A 13,093-nucleotide genomic window follows, 5' to 3' on the forward strand; every position below is an offset into this window, starting at 1 on the left:
TTGCTTTGTGTGACGTCTTTAGAATTCCAGTAGCTGGCTTCCCAGGCAATCGGACATGGCTGGGAGACTCGGTACCAATGGTTTAAGGAATTGATACCTCACTGGAGGTATTGCTTGTCTCTTGGGTGGAGGGTGGAGCCAACATTTTAGCTCCACCAGAGTAGTTTAGGTGAGACCATCAATACCGACAGTGAGGTATCAATTTCTATTCAGGTCTATGCACATCCAGGTATTGTCTGTAGGCGAAGGAAATTTTATTCCTCCAAATGTCCCACCTAAAAACTGCGCATTTCCAGACTGTGGAAAGACGAGTGACGTTTGTTCAGATGTCAAACAACATGACCTGGAACAAAGGTAGTGGACACTGGTGGACGCTCTTTAGTACGACCCTCACAGACGGAATGCATTGGCTTCATTGAGGCTCATCTGGCAGTCTTATGTGCAGTCCAGTGGTTGAGGCAGAGGCAGAAACGGTGCACATCGTGATGTGAAGTTGTCTTCATTGAGCCTTGTCTGAGAGTTCTGTCTTCACTCTTGTTGAGACAGACCCATGGAGAACAACCAACCATTGCAGTGTCTCCGCTGAGCCTCGTCTGAGAGTTCTGTCTTCACTCCTGTTGAGACAGACCCATGGAGCCCGGCAGTGTCTCCGTTTAGCCTTGGCTGAGAGTTCTGTCTCGACTCCAGTTGAGAGAGACCCATCGAGAACAACCAACCATTGCATTGTCTCCGCTGAGCCTCGTCTGAGAGTTCTGTCTTCACTCTTGTTGAGACAGACCCATGGAGAACAACCAACCATTGCATTGTCTCCGCTGAGCCTCGTCTGAGAGTTCTGTCTTCACTCTTGTTGAGACAGACCCATGGAGAACAACGAACCATTGCATTGTCTCCGCTGAGCCTCGTCTGAGAGTTCTGTCTTCACTCCTGTTGAGACAGACCCATGGAGAACAACCAACCATTGCATTGTCTCCGCTGAGCCTCGTCTGAGAGTTCTGTCTTCACTCTTGTTGAGACAGCCCCGTGGAGAACAACCAACCATTGCATTGTCTCCGTTGAGCCTCGTCTGAGAGTTCTGTCTTCACTCCAGTTGAGACAGACCCATGGAGAACAGCAATTCCCGGCAGTGTCTCCGTTTAGCCTTGGTTTGTCTTCACTCTTGTTGAGGCAGACCCATGGAGCCAACGCTGGCAGTGTCTCCTTGAGTCTTGTCTGAGAGTTGTCTGATGCATTGACTGTATGATAGACAAGTGGCCTTCTTCTAAGACAATGTGCACATCCAGGGATTGTCTGTCGGAAAGGCAAGTGGCGTTCTTGTCTCAAACCAGAGTGGAGACAGAACTACCAGGCGGGGTGAGGCTGAGTCGAGATAAAACTGCCAGCAAAGGCTCAATTAAAACATATGTCTCGGTCAAGATTAATTTTGGTCCAACCCGGTTGGAGACAGCACTGCCATACGAGCGAGTTGAGACTCAATGAGGACATGTCTTCATGTCACGATTGGTTATGCTCCATGTCTGCTTCAACAATTAAGAATGGAGAAGGAACTACAGGCGAGGTGAGCGAAGGCAGCACTTTCGGCCCAACAAAGACATGACTTCAGAATTGTGGTTGCTCCATCTTCCTGTCTCAAACAGAGTCGAGACAGAACTCCGATACAAGGCTCAAGGAGACACTGTCAGAGTTGGCTCCATTGGTCTGTCTCAACAAGAGTGAAGACAGAGCTCTCAGCCAAGGCTAAACGGAGACACTGCCGGGATTGTTCTCCATGGGTCTGTCTCAACTTGAGTCGCGACAGAACTCCGAGACAAGGCTCAAGGAGAAAAGACTAGGATTGGTTGATCTCCATGGGCTTGTCTCAATTAGAGTAAGGACAGATTTCTCAGACAAGGCTGATTAAGACAATGGCAGTGTTGGTTGTTCTCCATGGGTCTGTCTCAACTGGAGTCGAGACAGAACTCCGAGACAAGACTCAAGGAGACACTGCCAGAGTTGGCTCCATTGGTCTGTCTCAAGAGTGAAGACAGAACTCTCAGCCAAGGCTAAACGGAGACACTGCCGGGGATTGTTCTCCATGGGTCTGTCTCAACTTGAGTCGCGACAGAACTCCGAGACAAGGCTCAAGGAGAAAAGACTAGGATTGGTTGATCTCCATGGGCTTGTCTCAATTAGAGTAAGGACAGATTTCTCAGACAAGGCTGATTAAGACAATGGCAGTGTTGGTTGTTCTCCATGGGTCTGTCTCAACTGGAGTCGAGACAGAACTCCGAGACAAGACTCAAGGAGACACTGCCAGAGTTGGCTCCATTGGTCTGTCTCAAGAGTGAAGACAGAACTCTCAGCCAAGGCTAAACGGAGACACTGCCGGGGATTGTTCTCCATGGGTTTGTCTCAACTGGAGTCGAGACAGAACTCTCAGGCAAGGCTCAAGGAGAAAAGACTAGGATTGGTTGATCTCCATGGGCTTGTCTCAATTAGAGTAAGGACAGATTTCTCAGACAAGGCTGATTAAGACAATGGCAGTGTTGGTTGTTCTCCATGGGTCTGTCTCAACTACAGTGAAGACAGGACTGATAGCCAAGATGTGGCAAGGGTCATACGGATTTATATACCGTGGCCCCATGTTGTATCAAATGACTTTTGCCAATGAGAGAGTACCGGCCTGGCCCCTTAGCGTAGCGGAACGAAGCCTATTTTAATGGACTAATGAGACAGCTGCACTCTGAATTCTGTCCTCACTCAAGGCAAATCAGGTCTCTTGTCTTCTTGGTTGAGATAATACTGGTATTTCACTTGCGGACAACATCAGCTTTATAATCTTACCTCGATGCCGATGGTAGGCCTATAGCTCAGAATTAAGGAATGAGAAGTATTCTATATTGACAAAGACACATACAAGATGACACCCTAAAAAGCAGAGGCGAACACGGCAGAGTACTGTCACAATCAACTGGGCTTTCAGCTGGGACAAGTATATTCTTAGGATACAGCCTTTATTCAATTTCCTCATACTTTTTTGGGCTCTGTGGTACTTACTGTCTCAATTGACTATGTCCTAAAACCTATCCTCAAAGACATGGTTTATTATCAATGACACTATCGCAACTCATACCATAGCTGGGACAGCTCTTCTCTACCGCAGGCACAAGGGCCTGACGAAACAGATATTGGATTCGCCATGGTAAAATCAGAATTGTAACAGCCACTGTCATTAGCTTGGTTGTGACAGTGGGTGATATTAATAATGACTAGCAAATGCTTTTATCTGAAACTCCATGTACATTTACACTACACCTTTCTGTACAAAATTGAAGTAAAAGCATTTGCTAGACTTTATTCATATCAGCCAATGTCTAGAACGAGTGAAGCCGGCTGGTAACTACTATTCAGATCTTGGACAATGGGTGATATGAATAAAGACTAGCAAATGCTTTTATTCCGGTTTTGTACAGGAAGGCCTAGTGTAAATGTACATGGAGATTTAGATAAAAGCATTTGCTAGTCTTTATTCATATCACCCATTGTAGCAGCTCCTATCATTAGATTGGTTGTGACATGGTCTCTACAGGGAGCAAGCTGAGGCCAAGTGGAGACAGAACTGCCAAGGCCCCAGATGTCATAAGGTCGTCAGGACTGGTTGTCCTCTATGTTTCTGGTTCAACCTGAGTGGAGACAGGACGAGTGAAGCCGGCTGGTAACTACTATTCAGATCGTGGACATTGTAGCAGCTCCTATCATCAGATTGGTTGTGACATGGTCTCTACAGGGAGCAAGCTGAGGCCAAGTGGAGACAGAACTGCCAAGGCCCCAGATGTCATAAGGTCGTCATGACTGGTTGTCCTCTATGTTTCTGGTTCAACCTGAGTGGAGACAGAATTGTCTTCCTGTTTGTCATCTGGAGGAATGTTGTGTCTTTACTACAGATAATGGGTGATATGAATAAAGACCAGCAAATGCTTTTACTTCAATTTTGTACAGGAAGGTCTAGTGTAAATGTCCATGGAGTTTTAGATAAAAGCATTTGCTAGTCTTTATTCATATCGCCCAATGCCACGATGGGCACTATGTCTTTGAGTGTAGGACCTTGATGATCATCACTTGTCTTCCCTGTTGACAATGCAAGGATGTGCACATTGTCTTTGGGTGGAGGAATTGGAAGAACATCACTTGTCTTTCCTACAGACAATGCAAGGATGTGCACATTGTCTTTGAGTGTAGGACCTTGATGAACACCACTTGTCTTTCCTACAGACAATGCTAGGATGTGCACATTGTCTTTGAGTGTAGGACCTTGATGAACATCACTTGTCTTTCCTACAGACAATGCAAGGATGTGCACATTGTCTTTGAGTGTAGGACCTTGATGAACATCACTTGTCTTTCCTACAGACAATGCAAGGATGTGCACATTGTCTTTTGGTGGAGGAATTGGAAGAACATCACTTGTCTTTCTTTCCTACAGACAATGCAAGGATGTGCACATTGTCTTTGAGTGTAGGACCTTGATGATCATCACTGGTCTTTCCTACAGACAATGCAAGGATGTGCACATTGTCTTTTGGTGGAGGAATTGGAAGAACATCACTTGTCTTTCTTTCCTACAGACAATGCAAGGATGTGCACATTGTCTTTGAGTGTAGGACCTTGATGAACATCACTTGTCTTTCTTTCCTACAGAAAATGCAAGGATGTGCACATTGTCTTTGAGTGTAGGACCTTGATGAACATCACTTGTCTTTCTTTCCTACAGACAATGCAAGGATGTGCACATTGTCTTTGAGTGTAGGACCTTGATGATCATCACTGGTCTTTCCTACAGACAATGCAAGGATGTGCACATTGTCTTTGAGTGTAGGACCTTGATGATCATCACTGGTCTTTCCTACAGACAATGCAAGGATGTGCACATTGTCTTTGAGTGTAGGAACTTGATGAACATCACTTGTCTTTCTCACAGATAATGCAAGGATGTGCACTTTGTCTTTGGGTGTGGGGACTCAAAGAACATCACTTGTAGGAAAGACAAATGGTGTTCCCACAGTTCCTTCACCAAGGTATTATCATGCAGCAGTCCTTTGGCAAGGATTACCCTGGGAGGAAATGTCACAGCCAGCACTGACCATGCACGTCTGAACACCACATGTTGGCTTAATAATGAATCGACTAACTCACAAATCTCCGTTTTTATTAATTTATTACACTTTGTACAATAGACAATCGGATATCACTCAATTTATAGCAGATATCTTGGATTGCAAGAATGCAGTGCTAAAGGGCTACAAGGAGAGGCATCTTTACACTATGAGGCTCCCCTGAAAGGGACTTGGAGCTTTGCATTTGACTGCAATTAAACATCAACACTCATTTTAAACACTATGAATGAACAGAGGGTTAAAATATTGATGCTACACGTATGTGGTACAATTATTGCCTCGGTGTACAATCAATAGTAATGTCATATGTTTTCTGGACTGTATTGGCTACAATTGTACCATTATACCGTATAATTCACTAATTGTACCATTTTACCTTACCAATACACACGCATTACCGATCAACGAAAACTATTTCTTTCTCTCTCAATGTTACACCCCCACCAATTCAACCAGAGACAACCAACACCAAGGTTCCTCGACACTCTCATCGTTAACTGTCCTGTGTCAATATTTATGACTCAAACTCAACCTTTCAAAGACTTTGCTTTAGACACAATGACCAAGGACCTTCACGATCTTATTAAGCTTTCAACTATAAATCCTCTGAACAATGACACTTATTCCATCAACTGATGACCTTTTTTGGGCCATGATTGTTCCCACATTTTTTACTTTGTTGGCCAGGAAAAAGTTTGGCTTTTTTCCTCACACTCTTTTAATCAATAAGAACAGATCTATAGAAAGCGTGACAATATATTACCGGTGTACAAATTAACTCTCGTACAACTTGTAGTATTACAAAATGGAAAAGAGGCAATTACAAAGACTAAAGCAAAAATGATTTTTCGTTTTTCTGACATACATGTGTACATTTTTTCAATATAGAACATAAATTGACCACCGAGGAGAGAATGTATCACCTTATTTAGCTCCACCCCCTGGTTAGCTCCATCCTTACTGTGTTAGGTTAAACATCCAATAACGACAGTTCGGTATCAATCCCTTAAGCCACACTGAGCTGGACACTTAAAGGACAATTCCAACCGTAATATTTCAAATGATGCTACGTGTTCACATACTGCATGTACAATCCCGTCATATGTCTAAAGAACCCATAAAACAGCTAATTGTTTAAGTCAAACATAATGTCCTAACGACTTTCCTGGTAAATCCTTGCTAGTACTTCAGTAAGTCAGGTTTTTCTTCATCGATTTCACTGGATGGTTGCCTGGTAGAAAACTCAACAAGAGTGTACATTTCGGTGTACATCCTACATCAATTTTTCTACAAGATGGCCGCCAAGAAAACCAAGATGGCCGCCAGTTCGGATTTCGATGATTAGCCCAACAAACCCTTTGTAAGTTTTCAATTATTGTCACATCAGCCTTTCTACACCAAAGACACTAACTTTACTGGTATAGAAATAATGGCATCAAAACCAACTTTAGACCACTACCTACTAAATCCTGACCGAAAAAACTAGTTTAAAAACATCTGGGTTTTAGTGCTTATTACGATTAACAGGAGTGATGATCACAACACGAACGCCGAGCTATGATGGAAAAAGTTTCAAAACAAATAATCTACACCAGCAACATTTAAAACTGTCGCGCGGATGTTCGAATTAGGATTATTCCAATATTAAACAGTTACATGTACGTGTACGACAATGGTGAACAGTGTCCTCCACAGCATTTTATAAAAGTGGGTAGGCTGCACATACAAGGTCTGTACTAAAATTTACTTGAAAATCTAACAAGACCCCTGATGCATTTTGACGCTGCAACTCAAACGTACAGAAAAGATATAAACTTTTTAGCAAAGCGTTTATTCGACCGTTGTTAAAAGTGCTGCGTACTGTCCTTGTGTTATGCAATGAAAAATCTACCCATCACCCTAAAAAATGCGTGGAGAACCCTTTGACTTAATCAGCTGGTTTCCCGCGTTTCAAACCCGATAAAGTCTGTCAACTGAGCTGCCAACTTTGTTCCACTATGGTCTGTACTTTCTTTTCATATTCCCGGCGATTTTCCTGATAAAGTTGCGCTGCGTGGCTATTAGCAGGGCTGTTTGGGTTAGGTTCATCAAGCAGAGACTGAAATTAAACAAGCAGATTTGGCGATTTTAGTTTCGTGAAACTAAGTTGAGAAATCATTGGCAAATGCTCAAAGTGATTCGTCCTCGATTTTAATCAATGCCTGCGGCTTCAGTTCTGAAGAAATTCTGATACACTGCCAAAGTCACAACTGAAAAATTGTTAAGGTTTGTCCAAAGGATGTCTGAAAAAAAGGTATCCAGGTATAATGCTTATTCACAAAGACTTGGCTTTTCAAGTTTAACAAGATCAGAAGAACTGGAGAAAAATTGACAAGGCATTGACCAGATTTTTCAAACAAACGGGCTTGATGAAGCAGCAGTCAACATTTTTTACAGACCGTACCGAGTTGGCATTAACAGACTTTTCAGGGTTGGAACACGAACGGGCACTCGCAGAGAGATTGGTACATACTCTATGGAAGTTCGCCCATGTTGCCGATATCACCGATTACTTGTACAAGACAGTGTTACATACTTGCACATGCAGCGCCCAGAGAAAACTTGGATTATATGATTTTTATGCATGGACTGATTATCTTTTAAGCTGGATACATAGGCCGACTATTACTGTATGCGTTTGGTATGAACATAGTACTGGTAGATCAGAATAGACATACTGTAGAACCTGTCTATTAAGAACGCCCTCGAACTGACAAATGCTGTCCTTAATAGACAAGTGTCCTGATTAGAGAGGTCGAATTGAATGGAAACAACCTATTTGGGACCAAAACTAGTGTCCTTAATAGAGAGGTTGTCCTTTATAGAGGGGCGTCCACTACTTAGGTAGGCTCCACTGTACAGTAGTTGTGATCAGACAACTGGTTAAACTTAAAGACCTTGCAACTATAATGTTTCAGATAGCATGCGCCATCTTTCATCAGCTAAATTAGTACTAGTTCGTGTCCATGAAGTATCAAACACAATCCATTCACCTCCATTTAACTGTGCACGACCCCCTAGCTTCAGCCTATAGCTCCCCTTTAATCGTTGATACAAATCCCCGCAAAAAATGCACCAAGCTGCAAATGATGACGATGTTTTAGAGACGGCCTATCAACAGACAAGTGAGATGACTACATGAAGAATAAAACAAGATAGCAAACCTGTATTTGCAACTTCAAACTTAGCACACACGATACATTTTATTTTTCATGTACTTTGTACAAGGCCAACAGACAACAACTCTGTTGAATTGGAGAAGACCTACAAATAAGCACACCTAATGACCTAAGCTCCTATATATTTCGGGATTTTATAGAATTGCAACTTTGCATACTTTAAGTAAGCATTCTGACAATCCCTTAACACTAATCAACATTACTAGTCATTAGATTACCATTTTCGCAGCGATATATTTTTACAATGTTCAAGTGCGAATATCTCCATGTTGACAGTTTAAAGTTAGGTCAAAACGAAAAGCACACCTACACATCTCAGATTATGCACTGTCTACAAAGATCAAGGCATTCAACATGATGCGGTAGTGCAACTTTGAGGACGGTGGCACTTTACATCAAACCTTTCATAGAGGAAATAAACCTAAGTACATGATAATGAATTCAAATGCAACACAAGCACACAGAGGATCAGAGAGTTTTCAGCGCAAAGGCCTAAGATTGTTCCATTCATAGGTCCTAAGTCTAAAGCTATGAAATTTGAAAGCACCAACAAAGGCTTCATTTACATCAAAGTCCAGAGGTGTCAGCTAAGCCCAGGAGGTAGGGAGGTTAATGGATATTCCATTCAATTTTCTCCGAAAAACCTGAGAGCACTGTAGATAAAAAGACCATAGGAAAACTGCAGCCTTACATGGAGGTTCAAAGTATTCCGGGAAGGGCTGGCCCCTCTGCCAATGTGGTCAGCTCAAATCTGGAACATACACATACATGTACTACTGGTAACAATTCTTAACATTTCTTAAGAACTGGTTGATAAAGACAGAACGTTTTGTAGAAATCAGACCAGCAGTTGGAGTTTTAGAGCCTAAAACAATGCAGAAGGATTCTTTAAATGGCCAAGGATAAGAGTAAAGGACTTGGGACAGTAACTGTGAAGTTGACAGCTAAGCTCATAAGAAATACAATGAGATTAAATACCACACTCTTATTGCACTAGTGGGTACAGTTAACTCAACATATTTTAGACGACCAGGCTTAGTAATGCCACTATTTTCATAAAATAGGCCTTGGCTTGAAAGCTGAAAATAACTTGACATTTATACCAGAGTTTATGTCTTTACAATGATCCGTCCTTTGAAGGAAACTTGCCCATTCGAGCACAGTCCTCTGAAAGCATTCAGTTATGGTAAATGGCCACCTCAAGGAAATAGAAATTGAGATGTAACTTCGGAAACCGATCTTTTTCTCTCAACAGGCCGTATCAGTTCAACGACAGTGAAGTATCACAATCCCACATTCACTTCCCATTTCAAATAAAATGGAAAAACACATTTAAACGGTATGTTCCTTCACGTCTACACGCTTTATAAACAAGTACATTGAAAACCGGTTTATGTGTTGTCATCAACTAAACTATACATATTGTCCTAGGTGCGAGTCCTAGTCGGGCTAGGATCACTTTGCCCCGTCGTCAGAATCCTCCTCATCCCCATCTTCACTTGGGTCACCCCAGCTTTCCGAAACAATTTGATTCACTTTTTTCTCATATTCGCGTTTATTTTCTTTGAATAGTCTAGCCGCCTCGCTGTTGGCTGGGCTATTTGGATTAGGATCACTAAGCAGAGACTGGAAGATGAAGAATAATAACAAATTACAAGCACTTTTTGTTGTCCTGAAATACAACAAGAGGCCCAAGGGCCTGGCGCTCAGCTGAAATGAATGGGTCAATGTACACGACATAGAAAATACCTGGAGGTCAAATTCTCCCTAAGATAGACAGAGTACCACATGCCCAAGCCTATCATGATGTCAGACTGGTACTGGTAGGACAACCATAGACAATAAGAGTCATCACAGATAACCAATGACGTTCAATCGGTCAGTGACTAATCATCAATTTCGAAATCATTTTCCTAACAGTAATCAAACTGACCGGCTTGAATTAGGCCGACATGAGGACAATGAGGTCAGTAAACAAAGAGCCTGACTCATTCATATTTTAGAATTAGGAATATGCATGTTTTTAATTCTAAGGGATAGTGATCAAAAGCTCAAGTGAAAACTGGGGAAATCTTTCAAAAGGTGGCTGGAGCAGGCTTTACCTATCTGGTCTGGCAACTGGCCAGGTCTTATGACTCCGCTCAGTATGGATGCTAGAAATGGCTAACAGCCAAATAGATGCATGCAGCATGCCAAACAAAGTATCAGTATTTGTCAAAATAGAACTGAAAATAATCGCCAGGAGAAGGTTCAGCTTATTAATGTTTGGGACACTTCCTGGGGAGTTTTACTCTCTAGTGTGACTGTGACATTACCAGTATGCGTGGGGTCACAAGTTGGGAATATTATCTAAGGCTTCTTGCAACGGCTTGTACAGTGTCCAATATAACTTTACAGGCCTTGCTCAGGGACATTTACAATAATTCCTTGGAGCACCTAGACCGAGCAAAAGAGAAGCCAATTCTCTAATAGGCCCATTGCGTAAATCGTTAAGTGAGAAATAAGCTGAAAAGGTCCCTGCTCCAGTACAGTACCACGTCTTGCTAATGGTGTTTTGACAAATTTTCCCCTCAACGGTTTACTCAATGAGTCTATTAATTTAAGACTGCTTTTGTGAAGCAGCCTCAAATACACCCTCACCATTTTGGAAGGGGGGGGGGGCACGCTATTAATAGTAATAACTCACCTGTATAGAGGTTAATACTGCAGAAACGTCATATGTAGGACTCCAACGATTCTGAAGTATATCAAGACATATGCTACCATCTGCATACACTGAAACAAGTAATAGAATAATAATATAGAGATGCCATAGCCAAAACTAAAGAAATCTTCTAGGAAGAGTGTCTCTGGAAAATGACTGTACAGTGTAAGGAAAAGTGGTACAAATTTTGAAAGTCCAATCGACCAGTTTTTACTGGAAGTTTATATGTTGGAAATCCACAAAGAACCGGTATCTGCTCTGGAAATCTACTCGAAATCCATTGGAAATCTACTGGAAAGCCATTGGAAATCTACTGAAAATCCAGTGGAAATAGCGTAAGGAAAAGTGGTACAATTTTTTCCTTGGTACAATTATAGTCTTTGCGTGTAATGATGAGTACACTACAGATAGCTTTAGTCTATACTGTAGAGGCTAGTAAGGGGTAAACTGAAGTATCCCTGATGAATTTACACCATGCTTTGCAGCCTGCAGACCTCAGCTTGAACCTGACAGCATCCAATGCAGGTTCCCCATCAGGCTTTTCTCAAGGTAGGGTGGTACCCTTGACATTCAAGAAGTTTGGCCAGTGTGCAACACAAGGACCAAGATAGGATGGCCAGCTATTTAAGGTAGGGTGGCCCTGTAGGGTTAAAATTTACAATCCCTGATCGGAAATGACGTAGTTTGATCGCATTCAACTATAAATCCATTGAACAGTGGTGCTTCGTTAGTCAACCGATGATCTTTTTTTGGGGTGTGATCGGGGATTGTAAACTCGTTCCCCCTATAGAAACCCTTTAAAAAGTCTAGGGCAAGGTAGGATGGCTGCTTCTAATCTAAGGCAGGGAGGGCCGCCCTGACAAATGGCCTAGTGGAGAACACTGCAGTGTTACACTGATATCATTGAAGCATCCCTTGTCTCCAACTTACCATTTGGATGATACATTTTCGATTGAAATTTAACTATTGGAGGTTTATTGGGATATTCTTCTGAGAATTCAAAATTCAATCTAAATGTTCCATCTTCAAATGGTGTGTCTTTAGGTCTGAAATAAAGAAAACCTTAACATGAACTGAACTGAACTGAACTGAACACTGTACATACACACATTCAATTCAACCTCATCTGGCTTTCCAACTTAAAATTTTCAACTTGTTGATAAGCCATGATTTTTTGAGTGGGTATGCTGTGTGTCTTTCTCTGTTTCACTTTCAGAATGAAACTCCTTCATTCATCTTTCTAGGCAAAGACCTTGGAGAAATTGAAGGCTAAACTTTAGAATCCCCGATCGGAAATGACGTAGTTTGATCGCATTCAACTATAAATCCATTGAACAGTGGTGCTTGGTTAGTCAACCGATGACCTTTTTTTGGGGTGTGATCGGGGATTGTAAACTCGTTCCAAATTGAATGATCATTAAGTCATTTTTGGTACTTTCCTTTTTCTTGAAACTGAGAGTGAAATTCCTTTTCTATTTCAGGAGAAATTTTCCTCGTCGGGGAAACTTACCCAAAAATTACAGCATTCCACACCATTATATTTCTTTCTGTAGGAGCACCACTAACACCAGCTGGGGGATCTTCTTGAAGTCTGCAACGAATTGAAAACAAATTTCCTAGATAGAGATGACGAGCATGAAGATTTCATCATTTCATTTCCTAATAAATGCATTCCAATGAACTGACCTACGCAGCCATTTTGGATTGATTCCAATGCAAAATCTACGTGTATTGAGACTGTCAGCCAAATTTCTTTCGTCCATTTCTCAGTCTTACCTTTTAAAATCTCGCATTAAACGTCTTCTGGCCGGCGTAGACATGTTTATCTACTACTCAGAATTGGAAAAAACTATATTTCCCCCCTTTTACCCCCGAAAATACGGATAAATCGACGAATAAAATGCCTCAAAATGCGAAATCAATCGCGTAACTTTGTTGTTCTGCGTGACGTCTTCATCCGGGTATTGCGAAAGAAAGCTGCGTCACGTGAGAGTCATGTGATCGTCCGGTAGGTAGCACAG

General features: G+C 42.0%; 1 protein-coding gene across 2 annotated transcripts; it reads right to left on the reverse strand.

The window, feature by feature from the left end:
- Positions 1–5,174: 5,174 nt before the first annotated feature.
- LOC135493164 (ubiquitin-conjugating enzyme E2 A) lies at positions 5,175–13,022 on the reverse strand. Of its 2 annotated transcripts, none has more exons than XM_064780184.1 (5): positions 12,849–13,022; positions 12,583–12,663; positions 12,003–12,118; positions 11,055–11,143; positions 5,175–7,248 (listed from the first exon to the last, which is right to left on the reverse strand). In XM_064780184.1, the coding sequence occupies exons 1-5, from the start codon at positions 12,890–12,892 to the stop codon at positions 7,120–7,122; spliced, it is 459 nt and encodes a 152-aa protein (XP_064636254.1). In that variant the 5' UTR covers positions 12,893–13,022; the 3' UTR covers positions 5,175–7,119. The 2 variants fall into 2 exon arrangements, with proteins under 2 accessions (XP_064636254.1, XP_064636253.1); XM_064780183.1 differs by having other exon boundaries at positions 5,175–9,994.
- Positions 13,023–13,093: the final 71 nt, after the last annotated feature.

Source organism: Lineus longissimus, chromosome 9 (genome assembly GCF_910592395.1).
Source record: "Lineus longissimus chromosome 9, tnLinLong1.2, whole genome shotgun sequence".
NCBI classification, from domain to species: Eukaryota; Metazoa; Nemertea; class Pilidiophora; order Heteronemertea; family Lineidae; genus Lineus; species Lineus longissimus.